Source organism: Platalea leucorodia (genome assembly GCF_965183815.1).
Source record: "Platalea leucorodia genome assembly, chromosome: 4".
NCBI lineage: Eukaryota > Metazoa > Chordata > Aves > Pelecaniformes > Threskiornithidae > Platalea > Platalea leucorodia.
This window is the reverse complement of record NC_138826.1, coordinates 116,725,492-116,742,962: the sequence shown is the minus strand read 5'-3', so window position 1 is coordinate 116,742,962 and position 17,471 is coordinate 116,725,492. Positions and strand designations below refer to the sequence as shown.

At 35.6% G+C, this 17,471-nt stretch overlaps 1 protein-coding gene across 5 annotated transcripts in view; it reads left to right on the top strand.

Annotated features, from left to right (window-relative positions):
- Positions 1-17,471, top strand: part of CACNA2D1 (calcium voltage-gated channel auxiliary subunit alpha2delta 1) — a gene marked incomplete at both ends in the record, with an annotated part of 429,826 nt that overhangs the window by 357,189 nt on the left and 55,166 nt on the right. For all 5 annotated transcript variants that reach the window (XM_082308450.1, XM_082308448.1, XM_082308449.1 and 2 more), the window contains 2 exons: positions 15,194-15,272; positions 17,321-17,370. In XM_082308450.1, coding sequence (XP_082164576.1) covers positions 15,194-15,272; positions 17,321-17,370 — 129 coding nt within the window. The remainder of the gene's footprint in view (positions 1-15,193; positions 15,273-17,320; positions 17,371-17,471) is intronic.

Below are 17,471 nucleotides of genomic sequence, written 5' to 3'. Positions count from 1 at the left end.
CCTGGCTCCTTCCCTAATCACTTCAGTCTTAAGAGTGTGTCATCTTCCAGCTGTTAATTTTAATTTATTGTATGTACTGTGACATGCACAACTGGTAGAGCTAAAATATTCTGGGTGAAACTTGGGTCAGTACTTCCACAATCCATTCCTTTTTCTTTCAAAGTAAAAGTGGAAACTATGTTATTAGAGTGCTCACTAAAGAAATATCTTATTCTTAAGGCAAATTAACTATTTTTTACCTCTTTCTTAGCTCCACTTACTAATGAATGGCTTGCAACATATACACTGTCCCAGCTTCTGGGTTCCTAAGATAATTTAATGCCTCTACATTAATGAATTTAAATATTCCATACTGGCAGTCTTCCTCCTGTGACACTCATTATCCAAATATGCTTCAGTAATAGTCTAGTTGCACAATACTAGGTATTTAAGGCCAGAAGTGTGTAAATCCATGCAATAACATATTTTTTTCCATTTTTTTTTCCAGTATGATATTCCCCCACCGGGAATCAAAGTATAATGATTTTTAGGATACTCTGTTTCAAAAATGTCTATATATTGTCCTTTTAGCAATCTTCTTCTAAGCTGACATACGACTACCATCTGTCCATGCGCTGGCAATGCTGTTGGATTACAGCAGTCTGTCACAGCCTTTCCCACGCTTTCATTGACCCCTTTACCTTTAGACTATATAGCACCACCTCTAAGGTTTTTCTTAAAGGCTTCAGTAAGGAAGTCATATCCATTATATTTCTTGTCTCTTCTTCACCTACTTTTCCCTTCAACCGACACATCCTCTGTGCTGTTCTATATATGTACACAAGTTTGCTGGGCAAGATTGCTGCAGACTTAGGGGATGCAGCAGAAAGTGCAGCGGGGCAGAGGAAGGTTTATTTAGGAAGAAGATCTGCACGCAGAAGAGCCTTTTCACGCACGTGTCCACAGACACAGCCATCTGTTGATACCGAGTTTCTCTTTAGGCTGCTGATTCATCATGACGGTGAGTCTGTCTGGGTTACCACGTGACAGTTGTATCTACAGTGCAAGACAAAAATCCACTTGGTGGTGTTGAGAACTGCAGAAGGCTAATGAAAGTTTTAATACAGCTTTGTTGAAAAGTAACCTTATCGGTCATATTAGAATCATGCGTATCTGTTACATAAAACCCAAGTGGCAGCTTGTTTCCTTCAAATTTGGCATGGAGGGGGCTATTTGATACTTCTGTTTTTGTTGATCTTCAATTCCAAGCCACTACATTAATAACGATTGATTCAGGATATCACATAGAGGTTGATGCTGCAGATGGCATAAGATGATTAATCCAGGCAACAGCGATATGCTATCACTTCATACAGAAAGCACATTATGTTTGTTTGGGGATGAAAGCAAGAGAATCAGACTGCATTTTACTTATTTATACAAACAAAATGCTACATGTGACATAACTGGTTGAGGTTAGACATCAGAAGGTTGGTCCCATCTCAATCTCCCCAGGTATTAACTTTGCATTCATTCTCATGAATTTGGGTTTGCAGCGAAATGCTGTGTGAGTTGATTGTATTTTTTTGTAGTTCAAGATTTGGAGGAATGGGACTTTCTGTAATGAGCAATTTAATACCTAGGCAATGCCTGATGATGTTTATGTAATCTCTTCTTTAAAGTATCCAATTCCACAGCTTCCTTAGGTATTTACATTTTTCTATTTCAACACCTACCTGTTTAGAAAGCTTTCCCTAAAATTCCTTAAGGCAAAATAAGCTTAGCGATTTTTTTTCCCTTTTGCGCTCATTACAGGGAAGAATTAATTCTCATGATGATTTCCTCTTACAATTTAGGAAACCATTTTTATATTGTCACCCTCACCCAACTTTTCAACTTTTGTCTTTTCAACTAAACAAACTAATTTCTTTCAAATTCTCCTAAGTTATATTTTAAATCTTTTTCATTCTTTATTCTCTCCTCTATTGTTATTTTAAATCTTTTTCATGCTCTTGAACAGTTAGAGAAACTTAAGTGGTATCAAGAGAACGGAGTATTTTCTGTGGCTTTTTTTCATACAGCACTTAGGTAAATATGTCATATATAACTTACCTTTTTGCAACTGCATTAGATCATTGAACCATATTTGAGTCTTTTCCCTTTTCTCTGAATCTTTTTTCCCTAATTGCTGCTTTTGATTTATATCCTTCAATTCCAGTTTCTGTGTTTGATTTTCTAAGTATTTTTAATCTTACATTGTATTAGGCAGTTTCTTCTTATATGTTTAATGTATTCCTCTTCATGAATTGCCAGCTTTCTTGCAATCCTTTATTCTTTAGATTATCTTCCCACAATACTCAACAAGCTAGTTCTCTGAGTTTCTTGAAGTCTGTCTCTTTGGAATGTTATCCTTGTTTTACTGCTGTCGTACCTTCCTTTCCTCAAAATAAAAATCACTTCTTGATCTTTCATTCAAATGATCTTCTTTTTTCTAGATTTTCAGTTAATTCCTCCTTAAAATTCAGAAATAAATCTAGCTGTTCTTGGCATCTTCTAGAATACGGAATGTTCCTAACTTGCCACAAGATATTCAGGAATTGTCTCCCATCATATTGTTTTATCTGCGTGAACCTATATAATTAAAGTTATAAATAATTTTTGTATGCTTCCAGTGTTTATTGAAGGAGGTGTCATAAGTAAACCTCAAAGAACTGACTGTAATGAGTGCAGCTGTAGGCAGAGAAGGTATAAGTTGTTCTGCTGTAAGTGCCACGTAAGAGAGACTCACAAATTGTATGCATGTAAAAACATAGGAGTGGAGAAAACTTTTAAGTTAAGAATTGGTTTCTGCAGATAGAGAAGCAAAACTGGACACAAGAAAAAAATCAGTATTGTTATGAAGATTAAGAGATGCTTTTCTATAAAATTACCTGTTATATAGTCATCATTCTGACATTTGCATATTCACTGAGTATAGAGTTTTCCAAAGGTTAACTTTACAATATTAATTTAAAGGCACAGCTTTCTGGGAAGAAACTGCAGAATTTGTCCACTTAATAGAATAAGTAAGTAATGTAAGCTAGTACAACTGAATATATTTTTAAAAAGAATCAACTATTATTAAGTGACTCTAAAACTTAATAGAAATCTTAGTTTCTAAACACTGCTTAGGCTAACTGGTAGATGGATGTTGAGCATTAGATGAGCATTAGTCCATTAGTAGATGGAATTGTTTCAGATGGGATGGGACATCTTTGAATGAAAAGATTTGCTGATGCACTGGTGGAAAAAACAGACAGAAATATGGAGGAGACTTTATACTGGGGCTCAAAGGAAGAAGTTACCGACGGGAATCTCTGTAGTAGGCAAGAGAATAAGGGAACAGCTGAAACAAACAGATGGTAGCACACGATGTATGCATGCACCAGCCTAAACAGATGACAGGTTAAGAAGGAAATGAAAATTTCAAGAAGTAAAGTTACAGTCCACTCAGATAACAAGTAATATGTGTTTATATATTCAAGAAGCATAACAGAGGAAAGGGATATGAAATGGGAAATGAGAAAGCATAGGGGTAGGTGTACTGTAAACTTCACTTAAGCAAGTAGAAACCCTGTGCAACTTAAATGTAAAGTATTAGAGATTGCTGCAGATGTTCTAAGGAAGGGTTGCTTTTTAGGAGAGAACATCAGTACCTGAGATGGGGGAGCACTGTTTGAGAAATCAAGAGTAAGAATTATTATGTGTAATTAAGAAGGCCTTTTTGTATAGCATTTTGCAAAGAATGTTTCAGTTTTGACAAAATGCAAGAAAAAAAATCATCTTTCAAGTAAGAGATGAGTATTCTGGTGAGAAACAAACGGAAAATACCCCAGTCTCTAGTAAGAAAGTGACTTGGATTCAAAATCCTGATTAGTCCCAAAGGAAAGGCTAAAACCTGCTCTGTCATATCTCCAGGAAATCATAGTCCCATTCTTTAATCTTTTGCACTATACAGGATAGAATTTAGGATACAGCATTTAATGTGCTATACAGAATAGAATGTCTTTAATAGAGGAATGAGAAACTGGCTTTGCAATCTTATACTTGTGTGGTTATGCAAAACAACATTCAAGTATGAGCTTTTCATTATTTTCTCGTGAAGTTTTCACAAACATTTTTACAGGTCTTCTTATTCCTCAAAAATAGAGAAAAATGAAAACAAAATTAAAAAAAAAAATCCTGATTTTTTTTCAGAACAGAGTCAGCCCCCATATGCAGTCTTTGAATTCTTAACCTATTATGTGTCTCCACTCCTCTGCTTCTACATTCAGCTTATGTTTGAAGTCAGTAATTTTAGTCAAAGTCATATTCATGTTAGCCTTGTATGAAATTCAGAATGATGTATTCAGTGTTTGCTGAGGCTTAGGGGGGAATTCTGTGCTTCATAATCTCATTATTAGTCGCGCGCAAAAGAAGACATTTAATCCATACTGACCAAAGAACCTGGAGTGCAAGCTGCAAATGTATTTTTTTAATAATTCTGACTTTATTTAAATGGATCTTTTTAACAAGAAAGAATTTGGTTTATTGACGAATGATTTTATGAAGCCACCTCTTTGCAGGTGATAAATTGTACTATGCAGACTGCCCATATTGTATTATCCTTCCTACATGTAGACAGGAAAAACAACAATAACCTCAATGCTTGCTGCTGCAAACTTAGTCTGTAGATGCTATTTTATTTGAAAACAAAAACAGAGACAAAACCAAAAACCTCTAAGGCAATATTTTGTCTATAATAAATTTCTCTGTAGGAAGCATATTTATAAATAAGGCTGAAGACCTTTTTTTTTTTTTTAAAAAAAAAAAAAAAAGACAGACTTTGTGAGAGATTATTAAAACTAACTTACCTCACATCATAGACTGAAAGCCAGTTTATATCTTGTCACCTAAAGTGTGATTTAACTACAGTACCTTGTCTCTGTTCTTTTCTTTCAGCCATTGTGAATGCAAAATTTACATCTAGATTTACTCAGAACACTTTTACAAGCTGTTAAACATACCAGGGCTATAGACAACCCCCAAGGTTATTTTACCTGTGGATTGCATGTAGGCTCAGTTCTATTTATTTTTTTTTTTTCTGAAAATTTAGTTTATTTAGCTGATTACAAAAGAAATGAAAATGCATATCATTCAGTATAGGAGTGATTAATTTTATTATTATTATTATTAAACCATCCATAGGATAGATGGTATCTGTAAATCTGTATATATGCAATGTTTCTCATAGACAATCCTGAGATTTCAGGTGCAGTTTGGCAAGAGGTACAATGCGGGAGCATGCACAGTGATTGCATTATTTGCTAACTGTGAAGGACGTTCTCTGTTACACGATTGTGCATACGACTCAGCCTTTCAGCCACACTAGGACATTTGCCAGTTGCTGACAGCAGGCATCGTCACTGCCTGCTTGTGTCAGTGATGGAGCATCTTACCTGCAAGCAGAGACAAGGTCAGGTTGCCCTAAGCACAGTCCTATATGGCACTGCTGAGTTTTCACTGTTACACAGTAGTTATTTTTTTTTCCCCCAAAAAAAGGAAAGGGAACCAAACTTGAAACATTTTCATTCCTCACTCTCCCTCTTCTAAGGTGATCTGAAGATACCGTTGGGTTCCCAGGTCAATCTCCGAGAAATAGCATGTGAACATGGACAAAAGTCCCTTTGCCTGTTTAGTCAGCATACCCTTTTTCAAGCTCACTAAATCCTTTTCATTTGGACTGTTCATGTTCCTGTGAAGATCAGGCCATTGTAAAATTAGACGTGAACTTTGTATAACTGATAATTCCAGACAGGAAGATTTCCTGTAATGGGTTCTGCTGGAAATGAGAATTTCCGCTGGCCCTTCCCTTTCCCCCCATTCTTTTCCCTCTTCTAATACAACTGCTTGGCATTTGCAGCCATTTAGTTTCAGTGTTTTCCATGCTGTGCAAGAACTGGAGTAACGGGAGTAAAAAATGGAAGGAGTACCTATACAAAGGGAATAGTTAATATACTATTTTCAAACAAAGATTATTTGCATGAAAAAAAAAAAAACGCAGAGCACCTGATTAAAATTAATATTTGAAATATTCAATGAAATATTAAATATTCCTTTAAATCCTTAGCTGATATTTGTAATATTTCTTCCCCAGGGCTTATAAGGCAAAAAAAAAAAAAAAAAAAAAAAAAAGAAAAGAAAAAGAAAAAAAAGAAGGCTTAGTGTCACAATATGAACAGTAAATATCTCTGTAATTAATCTGGTCCTTTCCAGCTGCTCAGCTGCCTCCAAATGTTGTTTTGACTATCAAAGAAACGCCTAAAATGCTTTTAATCCAGAGTACAAAGGGAATTACTTTGTCAACTGCTTTGACTGGTTCCTGATATGGGCCACCAAATTTACAAGGAACTCTCAGAAAAAAAAAAGACTTTTTCTTCAGGGAATGCTAAATGCTGAGTGTCAGGGAGAAGCAGCTTAGGGAAAAGGCGGAATTTAGTTGTTTTTCATTTCAGCAAAGAAACTTCGTTATTAACATAACCGAGGAAGGAAACAGATCAACTGAGTAAATAGAACCCAGGTAGTCAAAGTAAAACATTCAACAGCTGAATTGTTAAAAAGATGGTAGTATAATTTCTTCATCTGAAGACTGGGAGACAGGATGAGTGGCTAGAAAATCACCTGATCCAAACTGCGTGGTTCACGTTTATTTCCGAGGTGGTGTGGGGTGGTCCAAAGAGGACGGCACTTTTGGTGGAAACCACAGAAGAAGCAACCAGTGTATTGGCATCCTTTGAACCAGAGCTACAGCCACAAATCTGCATCTCAGATGACTACTTGAGGACTATTTTGGAATTTTCTAGATAAAATCCATCTCTGCCTTTCAGCAGGATGAGTTAAGCGTACAGCAACTGCATTACACTATCAGAGATATATTAATCTAAATGTCTTAAGGCACCATTTATATTGGTGAATTACATGGGCCCAAGACATAGGCTTGGACACTGTCCTGCAATCATTTATATGTTTTAACTGTTAGTTAAACCTGGGAGGCTTTCAGCCTCTGCCAGCTGGCGCACTCCCAGACAAGGTGCTGGGACTGCTCCCAGGGCGGCAAGGAAAGGGGATGAGGGAAGGAGCAATGGTTTACCTCCTATGCATGTATGTGGGCTCTGTTGTCGCATTTGCTCTTGAGGCCAGAGAGTTGGTCAAGGCCCAATTTTTGGTATGGTAGACACAGCCAGATTGACTCTCAAATTTAAATTCAAGCATGTCATTGTGAAGTCCTACTGGTGTTCTGGAAAGCACAGCTTTTCTCTTTCTTACCGCTGTTCTTGAGACTGATGTTGTAAAAAGCTAATAAAACAGAGCTGATGTATACCTACACCTAGAAAATGTTGAGATTAAAAACTTCACCTTATTTGTGGAGACAGTGTAGTACAGAGGACATAGCCTCCTCATCGTCATGTAATATTCCTACATTAAGTTATTGTGAGAATACAGAATTGAATAATTCTGCTTGTACTTCTGTGATACTTCTGGCTCATGAAAGATTAAGTCTAAACTAGGTGAAGACTTAAAGGATCACATCATCAGTGGTTCATCAATCTGATTATATTCAATCTGGCAGAGGTAGATTAGTAGGTATCAGCAGGGTATTTATACCTTCATACTTTTAGCCGTCTGGCAGAAGAGGAAGGGGCACCATGTGCTAGCCCTTGAGTGAGTAAGGAATGAGTTGCTGTAGTTCCACAAGGTGGCACTAAGAAGATGTAGAACAGTGTAACTGAATGAGTATTTTTCTCAGTTCTGTGAGAGTGCTAACTGAAATTTTTCAATATGTTAACCATAATGGTGTTTTCAACCTCTGCACTAGAAAATATCCCCATTTTCATGCAGATATGTTTTCTTTGTGAGGAAACGAAAGCTGGATGAAACCACTTTTTTAAATTTTTGAAACACTTTGCAGTTCTCAAAACACTTTTCAGAGATTCATGGCGTTCACTTTAAAGACTTCTACGGTGAACATGCAGGTTTCATCATATGCATATTACATGAAGACTTCAGGCATAATCCTCAGTTCCTTTTATAGACTAATTGCATGTAACTACACCACACATCAATGTTCTTGGATGTATTTTCCCAATATATTAAGACTGTTAAATGGGTTTGGGACCATATTATCAGTATAGAATCATATCCAAAGCAAGTGAGATTCTCCAATAATCTCCTAATATGTAACAAACTTAATTTTTCTTTTTATTTTAAGATAGAAGAAGGATTAACGTTAGATTATAATGTGAGCTAATTTTGAGAGTGTCATTATTTCTTTTCTTTATTAGACCATAATTACACAGACTATAATTAGACTATGAATTCGTAAGTTAGCATTGCAGCTTGAAGTTTGAGGTTGAATTGCAGTGAATGAAAGATATTAATGATAGAGAAGACTGCAAATATACATGGAAAGCCTGAGAGAAATAATTCACTGTGGATAAATGTCTAGAAAAGTAGTTCCAAGGACCTGCTCTATTAGTCTTTAAACACGTGCCTCAATTAAAGCATTTTTCCATTGATGTCAAGGGGATTACTTGCATGGTTAAATGCCTTGCTGAATCAGAGCATAGAGGGTCAATTACGGAAAGACTTGACTAGGTGTTTTATCAAATTCATTCGTACTTTCTTCCTGTTTATAAATTTAAAGATGTCCAGCCTGCGATTATTTTTGCATCTAAATATTTGAGAGCTAAATTCTTATTGTTTCCCATGTGGGTTTTTCTCCCCAATTTCCCCACGTCTTTACATATTTTTGGAGAGTACCCAAAGCAAGAGGCAGATCCTAAAGTAGTCATAAGCATCAAAAATACAACCTGATACATTTCTGTTGGGGTATCATGCCATTCTTGGTATTTCCTAACTTGACATAAAACTGTGAATTCTGCGTTTTGAGTTCTAGACCTTTAAAACTTCACAACCTTAGCACCTGACTAAGTTTCATACTCTGCTGCTTAGGTCTGTGTTTTGCGCAATTGCTGTTAGGGGCAAAATGTGTAGGCAGCCTAAGAGACACATACAAAAGCCTAAATCTCCAACTTCTGAATTTTCTTGAGCCTGGTATTCAGAGCAGTAGAAGTTATGAATTTGCTCAAACTGAGAGACATGAACTCAGACCTCTTTTGTCTGAGCACTGAACTCTCATTTAAAAGCTTAGAGGCACCACTGTCACAGTCATCTTCAAAAGAGTGAGCCCTGCTCAGTCCATCATGAGCAAACCAGCTTTACTCTTATGTGTGAATCACGCAGCTGTATCCATACTAATAAACGATCCAAGGCCAGGGTGCAGGCTGGAGAAATGTCCACAATTATCAATACTGTTTAGTAGTTAACAGACTCAACCGTATGGTTCTTGGCCTGTGGCAATCAACTCTTTTGAACAATGTCTGGGTTCAGTTCAGGCGGTAGCATGAGCCAGCGCCTCTTCCCAAAAGGCGTTATAATGAGATCACCCAATATGGGGGGTGGGACAGGGAGGGAGGAAAGCAACATAATTTATCCGTCGAGATGTGAACCATGCTGTGCCATTTGCCGTCACAGCCTGAGAAAGAAAATGGGTTATGTCTCATTTTATTTACTGCATAAACATAGCCTAAGGGACCCTAAAGCTTCCCTCTAGCACATCATTGTGAGTCTTAGCCCTGCTGTTAAACACAGAACTTTTATTTCTCTTCTCCCTGTGCTTCCTAAGAAAACAAAGCCGCTTTACTCTTATAGATATACCCAAATGGTTCAGGACTGCATCCCTGGAAGTCCTGAATTGAGCAGTTCAGCATGACAGATTATGGACCAGAATTTAGGTGAAAACCTGTATTTGGTGCTTCCTATTGGCTAATCCTAAGTGGCTTCCTAATTAGTATATAGGATTTTTCAGGTTGTCCTCTGTTCTTGGTTCAAATTGGTCATAAATGCCTTCTGGTCTCAGTTAGTTCATAGCAGAATCCAAAATCATCTTCAGACTTCTGCCCACAGATGTAAAGACAGTAAGGGTAAGGAAAAAATGCATTCACAGTTTTAACTGTGGCAGCTTGAAAACCACATAACATTTCCCTGACCTATGGCAGAAGAGTACGAAAATGATTAAGTGTTTTAAAGGCTATACTTGCAAGCAGTTTAGTAGGTGGAGTGCATAATGGAATTTAGAAAAGCAGCTTTATGATTTTATTCAGAAAAATAGGCTTTGTGTATTGTCCTTTTATTTCAGAAGCGTACCTATTAAATATAAAGTGCAAACAATTTTTCATCATATCTGATAATCTATAAATACATCAGTGGGGAAAATAATTTCCTGGATCATGCTGGAATTACTGAATTGTTCCTCTATATCACAGCTTCTCTTGGACTGTAGTAAAAGAGATTATCTGTGAATCTTTACCTGCAGTTATAAAGGCCAGATTAAAATATTCTGAAATCCTACTGTTGCCATGAAAACTGAAGTTGCCTGATTTGATGAGATCAATTTTTGTCTCGTTAAGTGTGTTTATCTAGTGGTAGAGAAAGATGCACTCTTGCTGTTTTTACATGATAGCCATAAAATGATGGGATTCATCTTGCTTACATCTAGTTGAGTAAATTAATCATGTAGCTCTTTGGATATCTAATAAAGAAACACATATACCTCCAAAGGTCAGTTAATCTCCTCCTAAATGGAGAAATGAAGAGATGCACGTAAATGGTTATTGAGAGCTCTCTCATTGCAATAGCACAGAATTCAAGACAAATAATTTATCTGTCCAAAAATATACATGTTCCACTGCTCTGAACTGCTTGCAGAGCTCTGAACTGCTTGCAGCGTGGTTGCAGATTCTCAAAGTCTCGTAGGGCTACACATACGGCCTACACGTATATGCAGTGGTCTAACCAGCAAGTGTGGGTTTTGTGCTTAGTTACCACTTTGAATTAACTTCACTCAAGCTGTTAATTTTCTATAATACTCATAACATGATACACCCAAAGGAAGAGTCTAATTTAAACTTGCTTTGTTTTATTTCAATAGCAAAATGAAAAAATAAGATAGGTAAAAAGCAACTGAGATCTGTAGGGAAAGCAGCCTTTTCATGGGTAGTGCTTCATTTCTGTCTCCATCACAACTCTCGAGTGCCATTTTCCCCTAATATCTGTAGCAGTCAGAATTCTTCCATTCACCTTGGTTTTTAGGAGTTTTTTCTGCTAGAGAGAAATACAAAATTAAAAAAAAAAAAAAATTATATAATTAGGCAATTGTATTTTCTTCAATACAATAATTCTTCCCCTATTTTCTGTAGCTTTATTTTTTGTCTACCCCTTGCTCTGATTAGGAGTTGGATTTTTGCTTGTTTTCCTTTGATGGCCTTCATAGGATCCTAGGATAAGTCAGGTTGCAAGGGACCTCTGGAGGTCTCTAGTCCAATGTCAGGAGTAAGATCAAGCCAGGTTGCTCGGGGCTTTATCTAGTCTGGTCTTTAAAACCTCAAAGGAGGCAGACATTACAAGCTTTCTGGGCTGCCTGTGCCACTCACTGTCTGACTGTCCTTACATTAATTCTACACTTATTTTGTTTGTTAGTAAGCATATTGCTCTACTATATACTGTAAATGAATAATACAAAGAATAAAAGACTTTGTGTTTTCTCCCCAAGACTGGTTTCAGAGTGAGAAAAATACAGAGAATTAGCTACCCGTTATCAGTACATGATATATTCCTGACAGAACTAACACAGCTCTGGACTTGAACTCTTGGTCGTAGAAATCAGGAATTTTATATTTCAGAACAATTTCAAGACTGTATCTGACTGGGCTAGCAGAGCAGGCTGGTGCCCATCTCTAGTTCTTCTCCATTCTAAGGGTACGAGTTTTCTAGAAGTACTTTACTTTGAATAGTCCCGTTGAAAATCAGAAAGTGTGACAGCTCCTATTTGTTTTTCTGATTGTTCCATTGGTTTTTATTAATTTGAAAGTTAAGTTTCTTTATGAAGGGAATAAATGGATCTCCCGTGTATGGAGGCAAGGTTGCACTTTCCCTGGGAATCGGTTTCGGGGACACAAGTATCCATCTGCTGGTGTGGATGGTGGAGAGCAAGAGTCATAGCAAAAGCACCTGGGAACCTGTAGTTTATCCAGAACCTAAGAGGCTGCAGAGAAGCACAGAGAAGAAATAACCAGGCCTCGGTGGTGATGGAAAACAACTTCTTGGGATCAAAGAGTACTTGGCACTTTGCTTCAACCAGAAATCCACTTAGTTGGTTGAAAACAAATTTAAAAGGAAGAACAGGCAAAGGGAGAGGTGCTTATATCCATTGTGTCTGATCTAGTTGCTCCAAGTGTTCTCAGTCATAAATTCCCTATTAAAAGTAATTAAATCTGTCTTTTTTAGTTTAAAAGCCCTTTGTCTTCTTTGGAGAGACGTCTTTAAGGAAAAGGTATAGACAGACGCATCTCAGTCCTTTGGCTGACTCTGGGTCCTGTCACAGAAGATGTTAGTACAGAGCATGTTTTTTTGCTAAAATTGGCTTGTTTAGTTTGACTTGCTGACTCATTTTTCCAGCTGGTCTGTCATTCTACTCAATTCCAGATGAGGCAATAGGAAAAAGAAAACTCTTTTGAATGTTCCACCCTCTTGCCAAACCAAGTAACAATTAAAACCTCCAATTTTCATTGCAGTTCTTTATCTCTGTTAATTATCCAAGGAACAGTAAATCAGATATATTGTCCTCCGCTTGTTGTCAATAATTTAAATTCTAAAGTCTTTATGGATTAGTTGCAGATTTAGCATGCTGCTTCTTTTCCCTAAATTACATACTATTTTGCAACTTGAATCCAATGCAGTGTTTCATTTTTACATTTGTGATCAAATGCTAGACAGTCAAGTCTAATTGACTCGTGTTTTATACACACACAAGCAAACCCACATGACTCCGTCTTAACTTAATTAGTTACTTTTAATCCAAAAGAGACATCAGGTCATTCAACTATCTAACTAGTGGCCTTCAGTGGGGTTTTTCTTATTGAACCATAATTTTTGAGAAGAATGTAATCTGAATCAAACGTTTAGTGGACACTAAACTGGGAGTAGTGGTGAGTCCAAAAAAAAGAACAGGAGTATAGTAGGCAGGGACCTTGTGAGCTGAGAGATACCAATAGAAAATAGCATTGTGATATTCACCTTGGAAAAAATAGATGTTCATTAAATAGAAACAGAAAGATCCATTAGAAGAGTTGTAGCTGACATTTTGTAAAAGAGGTCAAGAACAAACGGGGAATGGGAAATGTAGCTTGAATTTACAATGTGATACAGTATTAAAAAAATAAATGAGATGTAGACATAGGTGAAGTCATGTTCGCACTATCAATACTGATATTTTCAAGGTAACAGAAGGCATTTTTCATCTGTCTCTATCCATGTGAACTATGAGAACAAAATTTTACCATCACACTTGTACAGTCATTCCCATACCTATCTGGGTAACTAGAACTATAATTGGCTTGACTCATTACTGAGAAATGACCCCGTATGGGATAGTCTTATTAGTTTTATTGAAAAACTTCGAATTTTGTCTGTATTTAAAGAAAACAAGCACCTGAATCAGAGCTCAGACCAGCAGAGTAGTTGTTTTAATTCTGCTTTTAACTGCAAAAGCAAAGGGTTTGTACAGATAAAGCAAATCGAAATGCATTGTTAACTAAAAATGACATCTAGCACAAAGCTTTGTTCACCCTCCTTGCATATAGGGGTCAACACTAATAAAGTTTCATCAATTGCTAGCTGCTGACTGATGATTTGGAGCTATTCCTACAGCCTTTGACTAATACATAAGCTCTGATTATGTCACACAATTTTTGTTGCTTATTTGACAAATGAAGGTTTAGGTAGTAATCGCACATGCTAAATAATGTGATGAAAATTTGTATGAATAATCATTTAAAAACTTAGCAATGATCAGTAGTTTACAAGGAGTCTCTGCAATTTTATATTGTGAATATTATTTAAAGAAAACATTACCTTGTTACTCAGTTACAGCCCACATGCAAATTAGTTGTATTATGTTTTAATTTTAAACATAGTCATCAAGTTCCATAGAAAGGAATTCATATTCTAATTTAATGTTGTGATCTGTGATTTTTAAAATGAAGTGGTTAAGTTAAAGGTCTATAAAGAAAAAGATGCCCGAAAAGCAAAGGCAGTCTGGGTCTTGGACATTCCTTTAGAAGGACATGATAACAGTGAACATCTTATTAAAACTGTTGGGAAAATATGTTTCTCAACTTTTACAGAAACACTCAGCTTTGGAGCAAAATGTTCAGCCAGAAGCTGAAACATAGTATCTGTGATTTTCCTATGTGTCTTGTAGGATTTTTAATTTGCATACAGCAATACCAGGTTTTGTTTTAAATTTTTCTCATTCAAATCAGACAATTTGCATGGAAAATAATTTCTTCTGAGAAGCCTGTTTTTAGTCCAAAACTTCAATAGAATTTGGTGAATTCTTCTGAAGCCATGACTCCTCTCAGTTGCTGAGATAGATTGGAGTTGCATTGGCTAAACAGAATAGAATTATGAGTATAAAACATATAGCTTTAATGAATATCAAGAGCTTAAAGTGAAATATCAGAAGCTTAACCCTTTCATGGAACTCTGTTGAACTAATTTAGTGGTTTTACATGAAAAAAACTGAAAGTCTGAGCAAAATGAGAATTTGTTTTCCATAGTATCTGAAAATTTCATATTTTTTTTTCCTGAAATTATTTTATTTCCTAAAAAATCCTGATTTGCATTGCTTTGAATTCTGCTGCCATGCGTATGTTCATTTTAATTCATTGGTGAGTGTTTAATATTGATAGGACATTATGTCAACTAATTTAACAAAACCTAAAGAGTTATAATTACCACCCTAGAAAAAAAAAAAAAATTAAATGGTTCATGGACAGTAAACAATGTAACAGCTTTAAAGTATGACAGATGTATGAAAGAATGTTCTTCCTGAGTTCTACTTCATGGACCAAATAATAGGAATACATAAAATATCATAATAACAGTGTATCTATTATGGTGATAAAAAATGGAAAATTCACCGTTTTTTTTTCTGTTCAAATGTATGAAAAATCCAAGTATCATTAATTTGAGAGTCACAGCTGATTAACAACATATTGTTTTTTAACTTGCATAGGTACGTGTGTTCACATTTTCTGTTGGTCAACATAATTATGACAAAGGACCCATACAGTGGATGGCCTGTGAAAATAAAGGTACTGTGTTTTTCTTTGAGACTATTCTTTGCTAGAGCTTTGGACAGGCCATATCTTTATTTTTCTTTAAAAATTACAGGGCTTTTTTTCAGCCTGATTTTTAGCTTTTTTGTATTTTTAGTAAAAGTTCCAAAAAGTTATTTGATGAAATAATGTGTATATGCATATATATATAAAGAATAACTTGGATATTTATTTCTGATTACTTTATTTAAAACTTTATATTGTAAGAAAAATATCAAAGTATTTTTTATAGTAATAATAATAAGATATTATGGTTCAGTTTTGAGAACTCTTGTTCTAATAGCCATCTATGAAAAGATGGAACTGATGACAGATAAGAAATTAAGCAAAGCTGTTTTATATTACGGGGTCTGGACAAAGGGATTTTTTCTTGGTTGGTTGGCTGGTTGGATTTCTTTCCAGATGACCAGATGACTTGCATTATTTTTCCCTTTTTTGATGAAAATATCAAAATTATTCTTGCTGTGATTTCTTAGATTCTAAGAGCATCTTACATTTTTTTATTTTTATCCTGATTTCTTTATGTAAGGAAAAAAAGGTTTAAAAGGTGAAAGTAAGGAAGTAAAATGTTTTCTGCTAAAATTTCTACATGAAAAATGTGGTCAGAAACGTATAAAAAAAGTGTGAGAAAGAGGTGTCTCAAGTACCTTACAGCATAGTTATGGAACAAGAGATAAGAGGTAAATACAGATAAATAGAAAATAGAGAAATTATCAAATGATACTGTTTAATATTTTAAATAGAGCAATTTCCAGGCCTGACTGAAAAAGTGGAAGTATTTTACAAATCAGTAAAAAGGAAGAGGTGAAAGGTGGGATAGATTACAAAGGGTCTTGAAGATTAAGACTGCCAGGGAAGGAGGATAAGATATGATTCTCAGGCATGAGAATAACATAAACCAAAAATAAGAAAAAGAAAAAGATATAGATACAGAAAAAAATACTGATATACAAGAATCCATAGCCTGTATGAATAGCATGCATAGCCTCGTGAATCCCTCAGTATGCTGGCAAGTTATGCAGAAGATACTACAATGTCATGAAAAGCAGATTGTATTGTCGGATGGTTACAGAAAATCAACGGGGTATTTTTAAACAGTAATTTTTTAACTAACATCTTTGTATCTCAAAATACTGTGTGCATGTGAACTCCATTGTTTTGAAACAAATGAGGACCAGCTGGCTTAAAGCATAACCACCTATGTCATCTTATTATTGAGGCAAAATGATCATAATCTTCTGTCCAAAATTGATGTGATTTTTTTTTTTGCATATCCAAAGAAACATTCTTTTTTTTTTTTTCCTTAATTAAAAGTTTTAATTTATTGTCAAGTCAGGCATTGCTTACGGCAAAGTACATGACTAACCTCAGCACTCTTACCTCTCCGGTCCTCCCCACTCCCTTCCAATTTGACTTACAACTAACTTGGTCTGAAACTGCACCTCAGTGCCTGTCTTTTCAGTCTTATTGGTGCATATGGGCAATATTTTTAAATCAAACATATAAGTGATATAATCAGTGATGAATAAAAACATTTCTGATGTTTAGTTAGAAGAAATACCAGCTTGATTTTTAAATCCTTTACACAGAGTGCCTTATATTTTTCTGCTATGAACTTCACTGTTGTGGCAGACTGTAGCTATAGTCACATTCCTATATGCATTCAGCATATAATTATGTTGCTGTCACAGTGTATTAAAATGACCGTTACATATACTTGCACATCAGAGTAACTGGGAATTCCAGAGTACAAATTCAGTACGTTATCTCAGCTTTAAAAACAACAGACAAAAGAAACACATTATATACTCTCAATGCTTAAGAGTAACTAACTTGGCCTGTATGGCATGGTAACCCATCATATGTGGCCACCCGTTGTGGTGGCATCTACTAAAAAAGTATTCCATTCATATGTTAAATTAAATAAATTAATTTAGAAATTACAAGCTAAATGAAATTCCTCAAGATTAAGAGACTAGCAATATATTATAGCAAAATGACATTATTTCTGTTCCAAATTTTAGGTTATTATTATGAAATTCCGTCCATTGGAGCCATAAGAATAAACACCCAGGTAAGTCTGTTGGCCAAATGTAGACACAGTTGTGAAACAAACAATAGGAGTAATTTTTTTTAAATGTGTCACGTTTCACCTCTGTTTGAATCAATTACATT